At 42.1% G+C, this 21,884-nt stretch overlaps 1 protein-coding gene across 1 annotated transcript in view; it reads left to right on the forward strand.

Moving 5' to 3' along the window:
* The window catches only part of VPS13B (vacuolar protein sorting 13 homolog B), a 932,812-nt gene that overhangs the window by 688,502 nt on the left and 222,426 nt on the right, over positions 1-21,884 (forward strand). Inside the window, 1 exon segment of the mRNA XM_029063425.2 lies at positions 14,251-14,388. Within this exon segment, the coding sequence (XP_028919258.1) occupies positions 14,251-14,388 (138 nt within the window).

Consider the following 21,884-nt stretch of genomic DNA (forward strand, 5'->3'; position numbering starts at 1 on the left):
AAACCATCTTAAGGGTGTGTAACTAACCCCCACAGGCTTTTAGAAAACACATAATTAGTCTGATGGTCAAACTGCTGTTTTATTATTGTATGCTCTGTACTGATGAGGAAGATTTATTTGTAAATGATTACTTTCCGCTGGGTATTTGTCCACTCTGCTCCAACATTTCATTAGCAAATTTTCTGAATAATCAGCTGAGATGATAATTGTGAGCAAAGTCCTCAGTTTTCAGTGATTTCTCAAATATGTTCAGGGAATCAGAACATGTAGGCACGTTTACTGGTGAAGCCAATAATAATAATAATAATAACAACAATAATGTTGGTATTTGTTAAGCACTTACTATGTGCAGAGCACTGTTCTAAGTGCTGGGGGAGATACAGGGTAATCAGGTTGTCCCACATGAGGCTCACAGTCTTAATCCCCATTTTACAGATGAGATAACTGAGGCACAGAGAAGTGAAGTGACTTACCCACAGTCACACAGCTGACAAGTGGCAGAGCCGGAATTAGAACCCATGACCTCTGACTCCCAAGCCCGTGCTCTTTCCACTGAGCCATGCTGTTGTCAGGTGTTTTCTATCTCTTCCTTTTACCTCTTTTTTGTTCGATGATGACAACTCAATAGCTGAGAAGCAGTGTGGCCTAGTTGATAGACCATGGGCCTGGGAGTCAGAAGGACCTGGATTCTAATCCTGGCTCCGACGCTTGTCTGCTGTGTGACCTTGAGCAAGTCAATTCATTTCTCTATCCCTCAGTTACCTCATCTATAAAAGGGGTTTTAAGACTGTGATCCCCTTCTAAGACAGAGACTGAGTTCAATCTGATGAGCTTGTATCTACCCCAGCACTTAATACAGTGCCTGGAACATAGTAAGTGCTTAAGAAATACCATAAGAGCAAAAGAGACAATTATACATGCTCATCAACCTTGATTTTTCAAGTCACTACTGGGAATATGAGCATTTTATCTGGATACTTAGGTTAGAAAAGAGTTTAACCACGTTGTCCTTTTTTTCTGAATGGTAAGTAATAGACCCAGTAATCTTCTTATCCTGAAGATAATAATAATAATAATGTTGGTATTTGTTAAGCACTTACTCTGTGCCGAGCAGTGTTCTAAGCGCTGGGGTAGATACAGGGTAATCAGGTTGTCCCATGTGGGGCTCAGTTAATCCCCATTTTGCAGATGAGGTAACTGAGGCACAGAGAAGTTAAGTGACTTGTCCACAGTCACACAGCTGACAAGTGGCAGAGGCGGGATTTGAACCCATGACCTCTGACTCCCAAGCCCGGGCTCTTCCCACTGAGCCACACTAAGATCATTGAGGTCCTGAGCAAGTCACAAAATTGGTTGAATGGTGATGGTTTCAGTGGTTTATATAAGCATTTTCCTTTAGCCTCTCTGTCAGGAAGGTCAGGGCCACGTCCCTAGGGTCTCCACTCATTTCCTGGCTCGAGCTCCTACTCAGGAACCTGTAACAATAATTGATGTTGTGAGTCCTCAACTGATAAGCCATCCTCAGACCTGAACATTTGGAGAATGTCTCGCATAATAACAGTGTTACAAAGAACAGTCCCTTTTCTCAGATAGCATCAGAGAACAATTTGAACAGTTTTCTAGCTGCAAATAGAATAGTGGGGGACCCAGAACTGAGTCTCGACGGACCCCCATAGTTAAAGGAAGTACCTGGGGAAGAGATTGAGAAGGAGTGGTCAGAGATAGGAGGAGAACCAGGGGGTGGACAGGGTCAGTGAACCTGTCCTGTTAGAGAAGCAGCGTGGCTCAGTGGAAAGAGCACGGGCTTTGGAGTCAGAGGTCATGGGTTCAAATCCTGGCTCGGCCATTTGTCAGCTGTGTGACTTTGGGCAAGTCACTTAACTTCTCGGTGCCTCAGTTACCTCATCTGTAAAATGGGGATGAAGACTGTGAGCCCCACGTGGGACAACCTGATTCCCCTGTGTCTACCCCAGCGCTTAGAACAGTGCTCGGCACATAGTAAGCGCTTAACAAATACCAACATTAATTAATTAATTCCTGTTACCTCATCCGTAAAATGGGGATTAAGACTGTGAGCCCTACGTGGGACAACCTTGATTACCGTGTATCCACCCCGGCTCTTAGGACAGTACTTGGCTCATAGTAAGCGCATAACAAATACCATAATTATTATTATCATTATGTTTCCCAGAGAAAGGGGTGGTCGGCACTGTTGAAGGCAGCCGTGAGGTCAAGAAGGATTAGGGTGGAGTAGAGGCCGTTGGATTGGGCAAGAAGGAGATCATTGGCGAGAGGGCTGTTGTGGTGGTGTCTCGGGACGGAAGCCAGATTGGAGGGGGTCACACAGAGAGTTGGAGAAGAGGAAGCATGAATGGACAACTTGCTCAAGGAGTTTGGAGAGAAATGGTAGGAGGGAGATGGGGCGATATCTGGAGGGAGCTGTGGGGTCAAAGGAAGTCACTAGCACTGTGGAGTCAAAGGAAACCACCAGCACAACTCCATCTTCTAGTCTCTTTTAGTAACCTCTCATTCTTTTGGCGAGAAAATATTTTCTTGTTCAGCCTCAAGGGACTTCTTTAATCCCAGAGTAACCTTCTGAGTCAGGTTACTCTCCTTGGTCTCATTTTACCAAGCCTAAGTGATCCATACTCTCCTTGGTCTCATTTTACCAAGCCTTAATGATCCAGTAACACTGCCAATTTCTTACTTAGAGGTCCTAGTAATAGTAAGGAGTTAGATCAAGTAGGAATGCTGTGGAGTAGCCAGACAGAGGTCATCTTTGGCCACTATGTAACAGCAAAAAAGCCCCCCCCCCCCCAAAACCCAGACTTGACTTTGTATTTACCCCTTTGGTCCATGTTGTTCCACTGGCTGGAATTTATTCCTTCAAGGAATTGGGGAATTGAGCACTGTACTTTTTACAGATTCTCTAGACTTAGACTCGTCATGGGCAGAGAACATGTCTACCCACTCTGTTATATTGTGCTCTCCCGAGTGCTTAATACAGTGCTCTGCACATAGCAAGCACTCAATAAATACAGTTGATTGATTGATGGGTACAGATCAGTCAGTGGTATTTATTAAGCACTTACTCTTTCCAGAGAACTGTACTAAGCCCTTGGGAGAGTATAGTGCAGTAGAGCTTGTATTTACGTTCCTTGCCCATAAGGGTTTCACAGTCCAGAGGCTGCGGACATTAAAATATTTAAAGTACAGGTAGGTACGTAAGTGTTGTGGGACAGAAGGTGGGGTAAATCTCAAGTGCTTAAAGAGTACAGATCCAATTGCATAGGCTACTCAGAAGGGAGAAGGAGTAGGGGAAATGAGGGCTTAGTCGGGAAAGGCCTCTTGAAGGAGATGTGATTTTAATAAGGCTTTGAAAGCGGGGAGAGTGGCGGTCTGTCATATATGAAACGGGAGGGAGTTCCAGGCCAGAGGGAAAATCTGGGACAGTACTTGGGAAGGTGTCACATGAAATACAGAGTAATTTCTGTTATTGCCCAATTTGAAAATTTTCAATTATAGTGGTTGGCTACTTCTTCCTGGTTATGAATGGGACTAAAGAAAATACGCCAAACTCATTTGAGTAAACCAACAGCTAGAAATCCTAAATTGGCTTCTCGCACCTCATAAATCATCACTCAATTTCACTTAGAAGCTGTGACTCTAAGGAAAGTGCATAAAACGGAATGCGAGTCTCTTTGGAATTGCAAGCTGAGCCAATAATAATTAATAATAGCATTTATTAGTAGGGAGCAGTTAACTTATCCTCATTTGAGAAATGAGGGAACTGAGCCTTAGAGAGGCTAATCACTTGCCCCAGGTGACAGAGCAGGTCTGTGGCGGAGCTGGGGTAAGAGTCCGGGCCTCCTGACTCTGATTCGTAGGCTCCTTCCTCTAGGCAGACCTACCACCTGCTCCCACCTCTAGATGAAAATAAAAGCTTAGAAACCTACTTCTTCCTTTAGTGTTATCACTAATTTCTTACTAGCCAACAATGGAAATAAGAGCGTTCCTTCCCTGTCCCCTCACCTAAATGGTAGGAGTTGATGTTTGCTGCTGGATTTTATAATGAAACCTATTTTGTGAGTCATGGCTCTGCCAACCTGGAGAGGCTCACGCTATCAGCCCAGATGCAGGTTGGTGGTATTAGGCCTCTGGACGAAGAGTAGAACAGACCAAAAGAGGTGGGAGTTGGCAGACTTGGAGAGGAGGAGAGTTGAGGCCGTAGCGGATCCAGGGTGCTCCTGATGGGGAGGGTCAGCGTGACCTAGTTGTAGAGTCAGAAGACCTGGGTTCTAATCCAGATTCTGCCGCTTGCTGGGTGACCTTGGGCAAGTCGCTTCACTTCTCTGGACCTCAGTTACCTCAGCTGATTGAATCTGACTCCCTCCTACTTACCCTTAATGTACCATGTGGGACAGGGGCTGCGTCCAACCTGATTATCCTGTATCGAATTCTAGAGTTTAGAACAGTGCTTGACCCATGGTAAGTGCCTAGCAAATATAATGAAAATTATAATAGTAATAAAAAAATTAGTCTCTGTTTATAAGAAACAAAAGGGAAAGTGCTGAGCCTTCTTTCCTTTACAGATCTAAACTCCAGGGGGTATTTTGAGACTAGGGACATAAGCCCTAAAATTGATTTATAGGCTTGAGCAATTTGGCTTCTGTTTAATTTTGAAATTTCCCCTGAGTATAGTTTCATTGGATTTTAATTAGAGGCTGCTAGGCTAGACAATATTTGGGATCCCAATTCAAATTTAACCTGAAAACAGCTGAGCAAGAAAGCGGATAGAGCATGGGCCTGGAAGTTAGAAGAATCAGGATTCTAATCCCGGTTCTGCCACCTGTCTACTCTGTGACCTTGGGCAAGTCATTTCAATTCTCTCAGCCTGTTACCTCACCTGTAAAATGGAGATTAAGATCGTAAACCCATGTGAGACAGGGACTGTGACCAACCTGATTACCTTGTATTCATTCATTCATTCATTCAATAGTATTTATTGAGCGCTTACTATGTGCAGAGCACTGTACTAAGCGCTTGGAATGAACAAGTTGGCAACAGATAGAGACAGTCCCTGCCGTTTGACGGGCTTAGGGTCTAATCGGGGGAGACGGACAGACAAGAACAATGGCAATAAATAGAGTCAAGGGGAAGAACATCTCGTAAAAACAATGGCAACTAAATAGAATCGAGGCGATGTACAATTCATTAACAAAATAAATAGGGTAATGGAAATATATACAGTTGAGCGGAAGAGTACAGTGCCGTGGGGATGGGAAGGGAGAGGTGGAGGAGCAGAGGGAAAGGGGGAAAAGAGGGTTTAGCTGCGGAGAGGTAAAGGGGGGGTGGCAGAGGGAGTAGAGGGAGAAGAGGAGCTCAGTCTGGGAAGGCCTCTTGGAGGAGGTGAGTTTTAAGTAGGGTTTTGAAGAGGGGAAGAGAATCAGTTTGGAGGAGGTGAGGAGGGGGAGGGCGTTCCGGGACCGCGGGAGGACGTGGCCCGGGGGTCGACGGCGGGATGGGCGAGACCGAGGGACGGCGGGGAGGTGGGCAGCGGAGGAGCGGAGCGTGCGGGGTGGGTGGTAGAAAGAGAGAAGGGAGGAGAGGTAGGAAGGGGCAAGGTGATGGAGAGCCTTGAAGCCTAGAGTGAGGAGTTTTTGTTTGGAGCGGAGGTTAATAGGCAACCACTGGAGTTGTTTAAGAAGGGGAGTGACATGCCCAGATCGTTTCTGCAGGAAGATGAGCCGGGCAGCGGAGTGAAGAATAGACTGGAGCAGGGCGAGAGAGGAGGGAGGGAGGTCAGAGAGAAATCTACCCCAGTGCTTATATGGCATTTGTTTAGAGCTTCCTATGTGCCAGACATTGTAGTAAGTGCTGAGGTGGATACAGGTGAAGCAGGTTGGACAAGCAGTGTGGCTTAGTGGAAGGACATTGGCTTGGGATTCAGAGGTTGTGGGTTCTAATTAAGGTTCCACACTTGTCAGATGTGTGACTTTGGACAAGTCACTCAACTTCTCTGTACCTCAGTTACCTCATCTGTAAAATGGGGATTAAGACTGTGAGCCCCACATGGGACATCCTAATTACCTTGTATCTACCCCAGTGCTTAGAATAGTACTTGGTACATAGTAAGCGCTTAACAAATACCATCATTATTATTATTAATATAGTGTCTGGTGCTTAGCACTTAAAAATATTACTATTATTATTATTAACAAAAGAGCAACTTAAAATGAATATGTTTTATAAACTATTTCTACTATGTGACTTCACAGGACCAGAATACTGAGGTTTTATTGTTGAACTGTGGCTGGGGTGGGGATTAACTAACTCGTTGTGGGCAGGGAATGTGTCTGTTTATTGTTGTATTGTTGTCCTAAACGCATAGTACAGTGTTCTGCACACGGTAAGCGCTCAATAAATACGATTGAATGAATGAATGAACTCACCCAGAGTCAGAAACAGGAACCAGGTGTCTCTGTCTCCTGTAATCCTGTTATCTGAAGTGGAGCCCAAATCCCTCCCTCCCCAAAGAGTCCAGGGGAGCTCAGTCCTCATTTTCTGACTGTCAGGGTTATGCCCTAGGTGTAAAATGAGATCTCTAAACTTTAGCACCAAAACATCCACTCCCACTCTCTATCCCCAGACACTAGGCAGGCGGCGTAATCAGAATGGCTTCCTGTAGGGAACAGAGAGCACTTGGATGAGATTTTGGACTCTGGAAAGGGTCATTCTCTCATTTGCAGAATACCTGTATTTGCGGCATTAGCAATAGTGGAAAGACATACATTTTGTACAATCAAAACAGCACTCTCATTCATTCAGTCGTAATTATTGAGCACTTACTGTGTGCATAGCACTATACTAAGCAGGAAGGATAATACAATATAACAGTAAACAAAGTCACTGCCCACAATGAGCTTACAGTCTAGAGGGATTGACAGACAGGCATGAATGTAAATAAATGTTACAGATCTGTATATAAGGGCTGTGGGGCTGGGAGGGGGGATATATGATGGAAGCAAGTCTGGGCGATATAGAATGGAGTGGGGGAAAGAAAAGCGGGGCTTAATCAGGGAAGGCTTCTTGGAGGAGACGTGCCTTCGATAAGGTTTTGAAGGGGGAGAGAGTAATTGACTGTCAGGTTTGAGGAGGGAGGGCGTTTCAGGCTAGAGGCAGACACGAGCAAGAAGTCGGTGGCAAGAAAGACGAGATTGAGGTACAGCGAGAAGGTTAGTATTAGAGGAGCAAAGTATGCATGCTGGGTTGTAGTAAGAGAATCGTGAGGTGACGTAGGAAGGAGCAAAGTGATTGAGTGCTTTAAAGCCAACAGTGAGGAGGTGTTGTTCGATGCAGAAGTGGATGAGCATCCATTAGTGTTTCTTGAGGAGTGTGTGGGGACCTGTAAGGGGCAGAGAGAAGTTGGGCAACTCCTCTGCTTAGTTCGAGATGAATGAGAGTCTTGGAGGGTCAGTCCCCAGGGGAGAGGCAGCAGGGGTTCAAGAGGCATCGACCCCAGGAGCAAGGTAGAGGTATGTACGTCTTGCCTCGGAAACTCCAGGAGTGGTTCTGGCTGCCTGGTCACTGCTTATGGGAGGGGCTGTGGCCCAGCTTGAGCCCAAGGATAGTTTAGAAACAGCCCAGCGGCTCCAGCGACAGGAGTTTGGCTTTGTGCTTTAATTCTCAAGAGGTCAAGTTCTGTGGAAAGGATTGCTCTGCATGTGGGGCCAGCTCTCACACCCCTTAGTTTATTCACCCTGTATTCACCCCTCCATCAGCCCCACAGTACTTGCGTACATGTCTGTAATTTCTCTATATTAATGCCCGTCTCCCCTTGTAAACCGTAAGTTCTTTGTGAGCAGGAACTTCCCTACCAACTGAGGTAGTGAAGAAGCGACGTGGCATAGTGGATAGAGCACAGGTCTGGGAAGCAGGTCATAGGTTCTAATCCCGGCTCTGCCACTTCCCTGGACCTCAGTTACCTCATCTGTAAAATAGAGCTTGAGACTGTGAGTCCAATGAGGAACAGGGCCTGCGTCCAACTCAATTTGCTTGGATCCACCCCAGTGCTTAGTACAGTGCCTGGCACATGGAAAGCACTTAAAAAATACCATGATTACTATTATTATCACCCTCCCAAGGACTTAGTACAGTATTCTGCACACAGGAAGTACATAGTAAATGCCACTGATGGATTGTTTGTCCAGTCCCCAGTGTGGATCAGGCTGAACTTCCTGCACAATCCAGTGCTCCAGATGGGGCAAATCAGCAATGAAGTTTAGCCTCCATTTATAAGAAACAAAAGAAAAAACGCTGTAGCTGCATTGCTTTACTGTTTAAGGAGTTGTAAACTCCGAAGGTATTTTGTGCATAGCCCCCTGCCGTGTTTCAGATTGAGTAGGGCAGCAGAGGAGTGTCTGCCATGAAGGTTTGGGAGCTCATCTACTAACTCCGTTGCATTGTACTCTCCAAGCGCTCCATTCGCTGCTCTGCTCATAGTAAGCGTTCAGTAAATACCATTGATTGATAGATTTCAGTGGCCTCTGGGGGCCAGCAGTGCAAGTCACTTCATTTTTCTGCGCCTCAGTTACCTCCTCTGAAAAATGGGGATTAAGACCGTGAGCCCCATGCAGGACAGGGACTCTGTTCAACCTAATTTACCTAAGTACCTTATATCCACCCCTTCGCTTAATACAGTGCCTGGCTCATAATAAGTGCTTAACAAAAAAACACAATAATTATTATTATTCTTGTTAAGTCCCAGCAACACAGAGAGAAGGAACCACCAGACATGTGTGAACTCACTACCAAAGCATGATGGCAAGTCCCTGTCCTCGTGACCAAAAATTTTGGCCTCGTTACCTGCCCGCTGCCCCTTCTTCCCCCACCCACCTTTCAGCACTGCTACTAGTATTTCAGTAGTTTCTTCTCCCTAAACTCTCTGCTCTTAGAAGTTTCCCCTAGTCCCCGGGACCAGAAGGCTGAGCTGTAATGGGTCTATGCTGGCACAGTTGAACACAGGCAGGGACTCTATCTGATTGAATTTTATTGTATTTACCCTCAGCCCTCAGCAAAGTTCTTGGCACATAGTAAGCACTTAAATACCATTATTATTATTTGTGTCAGTATAAAATGACTCTAATTTTACAGTAGGGAAATGCATAAGTAAGACTGGTGACTAAAATTTACAACTTCAAGGATTTGGGTAGTCTGTTCCACTCACCCTGTCCATCAAATTTCTCACCTCAACTCCCCTGTACTCCTTCCCCTGCTGGCACTGACCCTCAGATTCTGCTTTCCCCTTTCGTCCTCCAGCTTTGTGGTGTCACACCCAAAACCCCAAACCTGCCTCACCCAGTTTTCTGTGGAAACTCATCCCAGCCTCTCCAGTTCTTCCCTTTTCCTGCCGCCATGCTGTTCCCTTGCAGTCCAACCCCACTTGAGATTCCCCAAATCCAGAGTCAGCAGAGATGAGACCAGGATGGTAAGGTGTGGTGGGGGATTGCTATCATCCACCACTTCTTTTCCTCTCCCTCTCCCCTTCCCCATCAGCGCTTTCCCCCACTCTCCCCCTTCATCTCCCCTACACACATGCTTTGGTCTTCAGTTGACTGTAAACTCGCTATGGGCAGGGAATATATCTGTTTACTGTTATGTTGCATTTTCCCAAGCATTCAGTACAGTGCTCTGCACACAGTAGGCACTCAATAAATGTGATTGAATGAATGAATATTTATTGAGTGCTTGCTCTGTGCAGAGCACTGTACTGAGCACTTGGAAGAATACAATACAACAGAGCTGGTAGATATGTTCTCTACCCACAAGGATCTCACAGTCTGGATGGGGAGATGAACGTTAATGTAAATAGGTTGCCTGACTTGTGAGGGAGTCGCTTAATCGGGAAGAAGAGGAGAGTGGATTTGAGGCAGTTGCAAGTTTCAGGGGTGGGGTTGGATTATGGCTCAGAGGGTGGAGGTGGGAATGAGCTCAGGTTTAGGGGAGCCTAGAGCAGAGTAGAAGAGGCTGGGGCCAGAAATGTAAAGGGATGAAGGAGAAGAGCAGAAGGAGTATGGAGAAGATGTTGGAATGGCCCAACCCACAAGGGGCTTATAAATCTAAGTAGGAGAGAGCACAGTTATTTAATCTCCATTGTTCAGATGAGGAAACTGAGGCACAGAAAGCATCCCTCGTGATGTCACTTGTCTGCTGGTGTGTGTCACAAAGCAGGGTAAGGGCATCACACAATAAGTGTTCAGTAAATACTACTGTTAGTTTTCTGTCCCCATAGCTTTGGAGGCTGAGCTTCTGCCCTCATTCATCCCAGGCCTCCTTCAAGACTGAAGACTCATATAAAAAGACTCAAACTTGGATGTTTTAACTGATCAGTTAGCTCCTCCAAGCCTGCCATTCCCAAGAGCCAATCTGCTTGCTCCATTACTAAAATCCCTGACTCCTCTTGGTCTCCACACTCACAATGAAAAGCTGGCCCCTATGTCAGGAAGCAATCAGTAGCACAGTACAGCCTCGTGCACTATCCCTTTCAGAAACAACTGGATGGAAGGGCCAGCAAACTCTCTGACCAGCGACAATATGGATAAGAGGGACCTGAGACAGAGAATGCTCTGGCCAACAGGGCGGTCTTAGCGATAGCCCCTGAACCTTGAATTTGATAAACATTGTTACAGCCAAAGCTGGGTGTGTGATTCAAAGAAGTTCTCTACTCTTCCAGCATCTATGTGGACACCCAGTGACTCATTTCTGAGTTGGCAAAGTTGATTTGGTCCTTTTGCCTGTTTAGGGACTGAATAAGTTTTCTTAGCAAATGTAGTTCACTTGCTGACCTACACTGTACCCAAGTGAAAGCTCCAAATTACTTCCTACTCACTCAGGTTGGTGCCAATATTACTATTCCTTTCTTTAGGCCAGGCCTTATTTCATAATGAGAATTAGTGCTAATAAAATCATTTTTAAACATACCCCATATTTGAATTAGACACTTTTCTGTAAGAGACAAGTCTGAGAAACCTGTTTTAATTATCTAGACAAAAAGGCTAAGTGGAAGAATTTAGGTTCCATGGTAAAATACTTTCTTAGTGTAAAACTAGCCAAAAAGCTGTAACATTTCTGCACATGCAAACTTTAACTCTTTATTTATGCACATACTCATGCACATATCCATTTTTCAATCTTTCTTTTCCTCTTAGTAGTAGTAAGAGTAGCAGCATATATTAAGGACCCACGTAGTGCTGTACGCTGTATTAGGCACTTGGGAAGTACAGAATAATGAAGTTACACATTCCCTACTCGTAAGGAATTTATACTTTTAACATGAGGGACAAACAAACTAGATTTCCATGTAGAGTGCTGGACCTGTCTCCTCCACTAGATTGTAACTACTTGAGGAAAGGGACCATTCGTTCAGTCGTATTTATTGAGCACTTACTGTGTGCAGGACACTGTACTATGCACTTGGAAAATACAATTTGACCCTGTCTTTAACTCAGTTGTTCTCTCCCAAATGCTTAGTGTAAGAGACGCAGCCTGGCCTAGTGGAAAGAGCATGGGCTTGGGAGTCAGAGTATGTGGGTTCTAGTCTCAGCTCTGCCACTTGTCTGCTGTGTGATCTTGGGCAAGCCACATAACTTCTCTGGGCTTCAGTTACCTCATCTGTAAAATGGGGATTAAGACTGTGAGCCCAACATGGGACAGCCTGATTACCTTGTACCTATCCCAGTGCTTAGAATAGTGCTGGGCACATAGTAAGCGCTTAACAAAAACCATTATTATTAATACCCTAATAATAATAATAGTTATTGTATTTGTTAAGTGCTTAGTAGGTGTCAGGTACTGTTCTAAGTGCTGGGGTAGATACAAGATGATCTGGTTGGACACATGCCCTTGTACTCAAAGCCTTTATTTCCCATTTTATGGTGGAGGGGATAGAAGCACAGAGAAGCACTTGTCCAAGGTCCCACAGCAGGCAAGTGGCGGAGCCAGGATTAGAACCCAGGTCCTTCCGGCTCCCAGGCCCGCACTCTATCCACTAGGTCATGCTTCTTCTCAACTCTGCTGTGTACATAGTAGTTACTCAAAAGAGCTATTGAATATTCCTCTGGATCATTTCCAGCCTGTCTCCAAAATGCGTTAGAAGCATCGTCTAGGGACTCTTCTTGACAAAATTGCCACCTTTGTTATTTCATTTTATTATTATTTTATTTTATTTTGTTAATGAGATGTACATCCCCTTGGTTCTATTTATTGCTATTGTTTTTGTCTGTCTCCCCCGATTAGACTGTAAGCCCGTCAGTGGGCAGGGATTGTCTCTATCTGTTGCTGAATTGTACATTCCAAGCGCTTAGTACAGTGCTCTGCACATAGTAAGCGCTCAATAACTACTGTTGAATGAATGAACCTACCATCTCTATCCCCATTCCATGAGTTGGCAGGCTTCCTATTCCCGCCACAGGGGCATGAGCTAGTCAGTCCTTCCCCAGTCTGTCCAACCCTGGCCTCCTTGTGTGCCCATTCTACTCTGAAGTCTATCTGTTGCCGAAGTTTACTTTCCAAGCACAAAGTACAGTGTTGTGCACACAGTAAGCTCTCAATAAATTCGATTGAATTAAATGAATATTTAGAAGCATACCTATTTAATGTCTGGTGAATTGACAGGGACTCTGTCCTACCTAATTAACTTTTATCTACCCCAGTGCTTAATAAAATGTTGTGGTTATTATTATTGCTATTATTATGAATGAATGGGAAGAAATCCCTAGCTATTGGATCTACTGTTCAGTGTACTCATTGATCTTTCTCACGTAGGTCTAATGCCATGGTCAAATGGTTTCAATGTTTTCTTTGAAATCACAGAAGGTTTTCTGTGTACCAGAATCTATACGATGCACAAGATAAGATCATGAAATTCAAATTCCAAGGCTGAATTTATATGCCCAATTAACATATGACAGTGATCTTGCCCAACCATATGGCAGATTTAGTGTACTATATGTAAATGCTGTTTTTGCAAGAAACCCCATCATTAAACCTAAAATGAAAATATTTTAACACATTTCAAATTAACTAAAATGGAATGAGGGAGCTTTATGTAATGAATGTCCCTATAAAATTGACATCAAGTACATTAAAACAGAGTGAGAAACAATATCAAAGCTAAACATAAACTGTGAATAAATTGTGAAGCTTCTTTTTAAAAAAAGTTTTGCCAAAATGTCACTTTAAAGAGCTATTGCCAACAAACATGAATTTCCAAGGATTAAAAAGCAAATTCACTAGTGTTTGCCATCATCAATAGCCAAAAATTGTAATTTGTTTTTATAAAAATTACCAGCATTGAGCATAGACATTTGAGCTTAATGTCTTATTCATAATTATGGCTATTAGGGGGTAGAGTACATTTTACTATTAAAGAGGATTGATGGAAAAACTACTGAAGTGAACTTCAAAAGCCAAATACTAAAAAGTGATTGCTGTGTCAGTGAAACTCCCAAGCAGATCAGATATCTTTTAAGAGGTAGTAATCCATTGCATCTTTGAGCACGTGTATTGTTCTGTTTTAGGATATTGCAAAAGTTGGCTTTTGGGTTCTGATTTATTTCCAGCCCTGACTAAAGAAATACACTTTTTGAACATTTGATAGTTGGAAACACAGATTAAAGAAAAGTTTGTTGAAAAGGAAATACATTTTCCATTTTTAAATCAACTCGAACAGTGCTTCTCAGTTTTGTTTCTTCAGTGTCCTTTATTTTACAATCAAACGCATTGCTCTGTGGTGCTTCAGCAGTTAGATTAGCACTTCACAGGTCAACCAGTTTATAGAACAGTGATTTACATGTAACGAACGCTTAACAAATATCACAGTAGTAATATAGGTGCCAGACACAGTCGGGGAGAAGATACCAGGTTTTCAAGGATTGCGTAAAATGGGGAGCAGGTTGGAAAATTGAAGGAGCAACTGTTGTTCAGAGAAAAGCCATTACCTTGCCCTCCCCATCCCAGCCCTTGAAACCTCTCCTCCACTATGCCTGGAATTAATGATATGGCGATCATCAACCTTTAAACATTTCTCTGTTCCTGAATCCCCTCCATGTATGCCAACGTATGTAAGTTAGGGCAGGGTATGTGTTTGCCTGCCTTGTTTGGTTTCTTCTGTTTCTTAAATAAAAAGCTTCTGCTAAAAATCAGATGCTTAGAACGTCATTAATCGGTGTGACTGTAATCTTGTCCCTTCAGATCCTGGGAAGATTTTGCCAGAAGCTCTGGATTACAGCAAGATTTGGTTACAGACAGTATCTGGAGAAGTAGATACCAAAAGTGGCATTCCTCCTCCACTTGTTATACTGCAAATTAAAGACTTTCTCAATGGACCAGGTAGGTAGTGTATTTTAATGTGAATATATGAATATTGACTTTATATGTACCTTATATAAGAATGCCCCTTATGTTTATATATTGTAATATTTGTCTTTACCCTGATTTGCTTGAATCCACCCCAGCACTTAGTACAGTGCCTAGAACATAGTAAGTGCTTAACAAATGCCATTATTATTATTATTATTGTTATTAGTGAAAAGGGTAAAGTTTGCTGCCTTTCCAGAAGGGTAGCAGCATGGCTTAGTGGAAAGAGCACGGGCTTGGGAGTCAGAGGTCATGGATTCTAATCCCAGCTCCACCACTTGTCTGCTGTGTGACCTTGGGCAAGTCACCTAACTTCTCTGTGCTTCAGTTCCCTTATCTCTTAAGACTGTGAGCCCCACATGGGACAACCTGATTACCTCGTATCTACGCCAGAGCTTAGAACAGTGCTTGGCACATAGTAAGCGCTTAACAAATACCGTTATTATTATTATTACTATTATTAAGTGTAATTTTTTGAAGTCTCTCCATTTAGTAAGCTATCAATTAATCAATTGTATTTATTGAGCACTTATGTGTAGTTTATTACATAAGAGCTTGGGAGTACAACATAACAGAGTTGGTAGACACATTCCCTGCCCACAATGAGCTTACAGTCTAGGGGCCTTTGTATTCTAGTTAGTAATAATCATTGTTATTTTAATTACTGTATTTGTTGAGGGCTTACCATGTGCCAAGCCCTGGACTAAGCACTGGGATAGATACAAGTGAGTCAGGTTGGACACAGTCCCTGTCCCACATGGGGCTCATAGTCTAACTAGGAGGGTATTCAATATGATATATTGCCATACATATCTTTGTTCTTCTCATTCCCATTATTTGGAATAATGTATGCCTGCCTTGCTTCCCCCATTCGATTGAGGGCAGAAACCATGTCTTTTGTTTCTTGAGTCCCCTGGACTTTGAGCTCGTTGTGGGCAGGGAACAGGTCTGCTAGCTCTATTGTATCATACTCTCCAAAGTGCTTAATACAGTGCTCTACACATAGTAAGTGCTCAGTTAATACCACTGACTGATTGACTCTCTCTCAGATGCTTGTTTCAGTGAGCAGCACACAGCCTGTGGTTGGGCAGGGATTGTCTCTGTTGCCAAATTGTGCATTCCAAGAGCTTAGTACAGTGCTCTGCACACAGCAAGCGCTCAGTAAATACGATTGAATGAATGAAGTATCTGAACATGTGCTCAGTAAATACCGTTGAATGACAGTGAGGTGCAATCAAAATTAGTTTCCCAGTTTCCTGAAATTTTTCTACGGTGACTCCATTTTCAGTCACAGGCTTTCCCCTCAATTTGATAAGTTTGTCAATATTTTACTTGTACCCAAATCTAAAAAGCATTTTAAAGTTGAGAATTCCACTCAAAATTATATTAAAGATTTGTATTTTCTTACCAGTTGAATAGAGTGAAGTATTTGGGTTTTGATCATTTTGCCTTTAAAGGCAGAACTTTTACCGCTTTCCTTTCTTTTATATTATTAATATTATCTGTTATTCACAGTTGGAGAGTAGATGAAGCAATATTCCTTTACAGCACATTTCATAAAATTAACACACTATTTCAGTGAACATAAAGCTTTGATAGAAATTTGAATTGTAGTTTTAAATACGAAAATCTTTTTACTTGACTCTTACAGCACTAACCTTGTGATGTATGGTTTCTTCACAACCCAGTGCCATTAAGTAACTTAGATTAATCATAATTTCTTAAACTCTGGCACTTTCAACTAGTTATTATAACTTGAAAGCCATGATAAGTATGTTGGTGACATAAATATATTTTTAATAAAACAGCATTGTCACTTGGACAATTTTACTTTTCCTAGTATGCATTTAGTCTTCAGAAACTTATTTCATCCCTTAATTTACCTAATATAAGTACATTTTTGGAACTTACTAAATTCAAGTAATCTTCAAAAGCAACACAGTATACAGTTAAATTTGCAGAACTTGCAGATTTAACTGCTTTTGAAACTTTTGTGATTGAAATGTCAAGGATAATGGTTAAAAATGTGACCATTTTTTACAAGTTGAAAATCTAGTGCATTAATCAAGATCACTTTCCTTTGGGTAAGATATTTTAGAAAAGATTAGTTTGAGTCTAGTATCAAGTGCATGCCATGTGTGATACGATATACACTATGGTAATAATGAAATAGTCTGTGAAACACCCATTTTTTTAGACAAATGTGATAAATCTATAAGTCTATAATTCTGTTTTAGACAAATAGACTTGTGAACCCAAAAAGGTTTTGACAAAAGCTTTCATATTACCATCAGTTTGTTAACTGAAGTTTTTTTTTTACAAAGAACTATATTCTTCCACCCTATAGGAAGCCAGATTGTCACTCTACATTAATTTAAAGATCAAGAGGCCAGAACAAGTAGCTAGAGTTGGTAGCCACTAATTAATTAGGAATAGAGGGTCACATTAATGCTGTTCTTGGTTTCTCTGAACCACTGACCCCACTAATTGGTAAAATTGTTGCCTTTGGGGAAAGGGGGAAAAACGACTTGCCACATGAAGACATTTTTACATTTTTGGCAATTGATTAAAAGTGATATTCCTTCCAGATTATAGGTAATATTAACCAAATGGAAAGATATCTATAGCAGGTGTTAGGCACTAAAGACAAATAGTCATTTCATTCATTCAATTGTATTTATTGAGCGCTTACTGTGTACAGAGCACTGTACTAAGTGCTTGGGAGAGTACAATATAACAATAAACAGATACATTCCTTGCCCACATGAGTTTACAGTCTAGAGTCATTTGTTAGACTATGGAAGTCAGCCCAGAAGATAAAGAAAAGATACTTTTAACTCTCAATAGAAATTAACAGTTTATAAATTTTAAAATGCCATATCCTTTTAACTGAAATATTTGTTGAACCATATGCCTACAGTACCTTTGTATCGTTTCACCAAGACTGGAGTTTTCTCTCTCTTAAATGCTAATTCCATGAAATTCTTTTTAACATAAAAAGTGTGATGAGTGAGAATTTAAATTTGAATCATGCATAAAATGCAATCTTAACTGAAGCACTACTCATTTTGATACTAATCAATTGTGTTTTCATCTAATTTTTTTTTAAGTATCAAAGGAAACATCTTGGATTGCAAGTTGTGTCTTTTGAAACCTTTCCTGCATTGCAATATTTCTGCCTATGACCATAATTCTATTTGCAAACCCAAGTAATATATAGAGTATGGGCCATTTTTTAAATTTAGTTTTTCAGTGAAAACTGTGGATGTGGTAACTTTCAAATTTAATTCTCTGGATCGATTTTCCAGATAGCCCTTTTCCCTAATGAAGCAAAAAGGATACTCCCTTTTGGGATTAACTGTTGAAGAGTGAAAGAAAGTTCATGATATTTTCTTCCTAGTCCTCTACACAGTATATTGAAGTGAAAGTTGGGCCCTCAGGTTGTACATCAAGAAACGTCTCCCTCCCCTCCTCCCTTTCTCCAAAAGCAACGATCGAACCCATTAGCCAGGTCAGTGGTTTGAGAAACCTGGAAAATAGCAGCTACCAGAAACCCACTGGAATAATATCTCCAGCAGGTGATAGATTAGTTGGAACAAATTGGAACCATCACACTTCAGCAATCCTGGTTTCTTTCAAGCTGTTTTAAAAATGTCGTCATTTTAATACACAATCTCAGCACAGCAGAACAGTCCACAGCAGGTTAATTTGAATCATATGATGTGTCACTGCCCTCAGCTGACATGAGCTCTTTCCATGTGTGAAGCCATAATAAATCCATTCCCAACCGAGGCAAATTCCCTATGAGAAGGTGAACTAATCCAGGCCTCACACTGGCATGCTAGCCCTCTGTAATTGAAAGCAGGGCCACCTGTTCCCAGTACACTTGGTCGAGAGAGGGAAAGAGAATTAACATTAGATCTGATACGTATTATATTGAAAAGTCATTCATCCTTCTTACGAGTTCAGCTGTGGGCTGCTTAGTATGACATCATGTATATACCTAGAAAAGGGCCCACTTTATCCCAGTTCAACAGTTTTGTTAAGCACGATCTTTGTTAGCTTTGAAATGAGTATCTTTTGATTTAATGAGACCTGACATGTGAGAGGGGAAACTGGGAAGAGTGCAGATTTTCCTAATTAACTCAGGGTCACTTGCAAAAGCATTTGAGCTCTCTCTGGTAGTTTCTTTCATTGTTTTTTGCAAATAAATATTTAAACCACTGACAGTAAAGCCATGAAATGACATGTAAATAAGAAGACAAAGAAAAATGTGGCAATTATTTAGTAGTTTATTATAGTTTTGTTTTAGAGCTCGTGTGGCTTAATTGTTTTTGTAATTTCTACCTATTCATAATGTTTTTCATTTGAACTTGTATCAGCTATGTGTATATGTATATATGTGTGTGCATTATATGCACATATAAAACATATGTGAAAGGACTTAGTTATGTTCCTTTCAGTGTAATGTTTATATTAGCAGTAGTATTTATTGAGTGTCTTCAGAGAAGTAACATATTCCCTGACCAAAAGGAGCTTACACTCTAAAGGGGAAGGCAGACATAATAATAATAATTGTATTTGTTTTAGTGTTTACTTTGTTCCAGGCACTGTACTAAGCACTGGGGTGGATACAAGCAAATTAGATTGGACACAGTCCCTTTCCCATGTGGGGCTCACATTCTCAATCCCCATTTTACAGATGAGATAACTGAGGCTCAGAAAAGTTAAATTACTTGCCCAAGGACAAACAGTAGACAACTGGCAGAGCTGGGATTAGAACCCATGACCTTCTGACTCCCAGGCCCGTGTTCTACTTTCTGCACTATGCTGCTTCTCTAAAATGCATAAAAATATCTATATATGAAATAATCAGAATAAAGAACTGAATGCATCCATCTGCAAAAGTGCTGAAGATGGGTATAAGTACAATAGTAATTAATAAATTAATTATGGTATTTGTTAAGCACTTACTTTGTGCCAGGCACTGTACTAAGCACTGGGGTGAATCCCAGCAAATTGGGTTGGATACAGTCCCTGTCCCTCATGGGGCTCATGGTCTCAAATCCCCATTTTACAGATGAGGGAACTGAGGCACAGAGAAGTGAAGTGACTTAGCCAAGGCCACCCAGCAGATAAGTGGCAGAGCTGGGATTAGAACCCATGACCTTCTGATTCTCAGACACATCCACTACACTTTGCTGCTTCTGTGGGATAGAGGAAGAAAAGTGGGGGACCCTTGTGGAATGCCCACAAGAAGGATGAGAGGCCAGAGAGAAGCCAGTAAGACTTTGAAGTCAAAACCAGGGACAGAGCTTAGAGAACTGGGAATAGGTCACCATGAGAAGCTCATGTGCTTAATTTTGTATTTCCAGTAAGAATGATGTATAGCACTGAAACATCCGCATTATTTTGTCTGGCCTCTGTGAATTTGACAACCTACACTGCAGTAAACTGGCAGCATTGTGGGTGCAGGCGGCTGAAATCTCTGCAGCGACAATCTCTACCGTGCCCTTTTGGAGCCGAAATTGTGAAACCTTAAGCTTGGAAGGTGGAGGAAAGCATTTTAGGGACCTGGTTAAACAAAGCCTCTGACAGTGCTGCATCCCAGCTGAAACAGGGAGTCACTTGCTGAGGAGCGATTGGCATGCCTCATTGCTGTCAAGAAGGGAGCGGCTCTTGTTTAAACAAAAGCTTCTCACAGAAAGAAGACGAGAAGGCAAAAGTGAAAATAGCTCTACATATTAAGTTGAGCTCGTAACCAAGGGCAGGCTGTTTGTATGTCCATTGTGGCACTGCGGTGGATCCTAAATTGGCCTTTTCAACCACATACACACTCATAGACTTTGCCTTTAGTGGTTTCTTCTAATACAAAGGGCAACTTTCTGTTTGTGTGTTTGCGCACGTGTACAGCATATACATATCAACAACAACAAAAATTGCTGTGCCACTCATCCATTACTAAGCTATTTTTGAGTTTGACTGCTAATTCTCACACAGTTGTTTAGGCCATCCCTACATCACAGGGATGCTGTGAGGAATAAAGGAGATAACTGATTTGAAAGTGCTTTGAAAAGAAAATCAATTAATAGTGTTTGCCTTCTGTGTGCAGAGCATTGTAGTAAAGACTCGAAAGAGCACAGCAGACATGCAAAATGTTGTCGCTCCCCTTTTAGGGTGTACAATTTAATGGGGGAGACAGACACAGAATCATTTACAGGTAGAATGTGTACATTGATATGTATAGAATTAATTGGTGTGTGTGAGTGCTGAGGTGGATGATGATGAGATAAATTGGCTGGATGTGATCTAGGTGGAAGAAAAATTAATCAAGGAAAGCCTCGAGGAGGAGGTGAGGATTTCAGAAAAGCTTTGGAGGCAGGGAGAAACGAGGCCTGGCTGATTTGAAGAGGAAGCACTGATAGGCAGAAGAGAGGGAATGGGTTAGGGGTCAGACGCAGAATTGTCAAGAATTAGGCAAATTGAGAAGGTGAGCTTGGAAAGAGCAAGCTAGGGTGTAGTAGGAAAAGAAGTGAGCACATATGGAGAAGAGAGTTGATGGAGTCTCTTCAAACCAATTGTCAGGAGTTTCTACTTAATGCAAAGAGAGATGGGTGGCCATTGAAGGTTTTTGAGAGCTAAGAACGACATGTGCTGTAAAGTGATCCAGGCAGTACAGTGGAGGATGAACTGGAGAGGAGAGGTTACATAAGGGGATTCATTCATTCATTCAGTAGTATTTATTGAGCGCTTACTATGTGCAGAGCACTGCACTAAGCGCTGAGAATGTACAATTCGGCAACAGATAGAGACAATCCCTGCCCAATGACGGGCTTACAGTCTAATCAGGGGAGAGGATAGGACCAGGTCATGGCTGCTTGGATGAAGAGAATGTTGAGGAAATCCCGATAGAATTTAACAACAGATCGAATGGTAGAACTGGAAAGGAGCAAGGCATCAGTTATCACACCATGGTTGTGGGTTTCAAAGACAAGGAGAATATTGGGGGAAAAAATGTTATACCAATGTAAGGCATTATTAGTATTCACAACTTCCTTCCAAGTAGAAAAGTAGATGATTTCTACTTCTGTAGAAACTTCGGCCCCTCTAGACTGTAAGCTCATTGTGGGTGGGGATGTTGTCTACCAACTCTCCCAAGTATCTAGTACAGTGCTCTGCACACAGTAAGTGCTCAATAAATGCCATTGATTGAGTGTATAAACCAATTTTTAACAGCCACATTTAAAATGTCATCCCTCGCTATAATACTACTTATTGCAGGATCCTAGTGAACTATTTGTTTTTACCTCACAGACAGTGTCACCTTCTAAAGGGACAACCTCTTTTGAACCATCAGATAACGACTGGGATAGTACTTGGGGTAGTCGTGCCCCTTTTAAAAAAATTCATCTTCTACAAGGAGAGGGCCAGAGAAGTAAATGAATTGCTTCACCCACCCCCATTTGTCC

The sequence above is a fragment of the Ornithorhynchus anatinus genome, chromosome 4 (genome assembly GCF_004115215.2).
Source record: "Ornithorhynchus anatinus isolate Pmale09 chromosome 4, mOrnAna1.pri.v4, whole genome shotgun sequence".
Lineage (NCBI taxonomy): Eukaryota > Metazoa > Chordata > Mammalia > Monotremata > Ornithorhynchidae > Ornithorhynchus > Ornithorhynchus anatinus.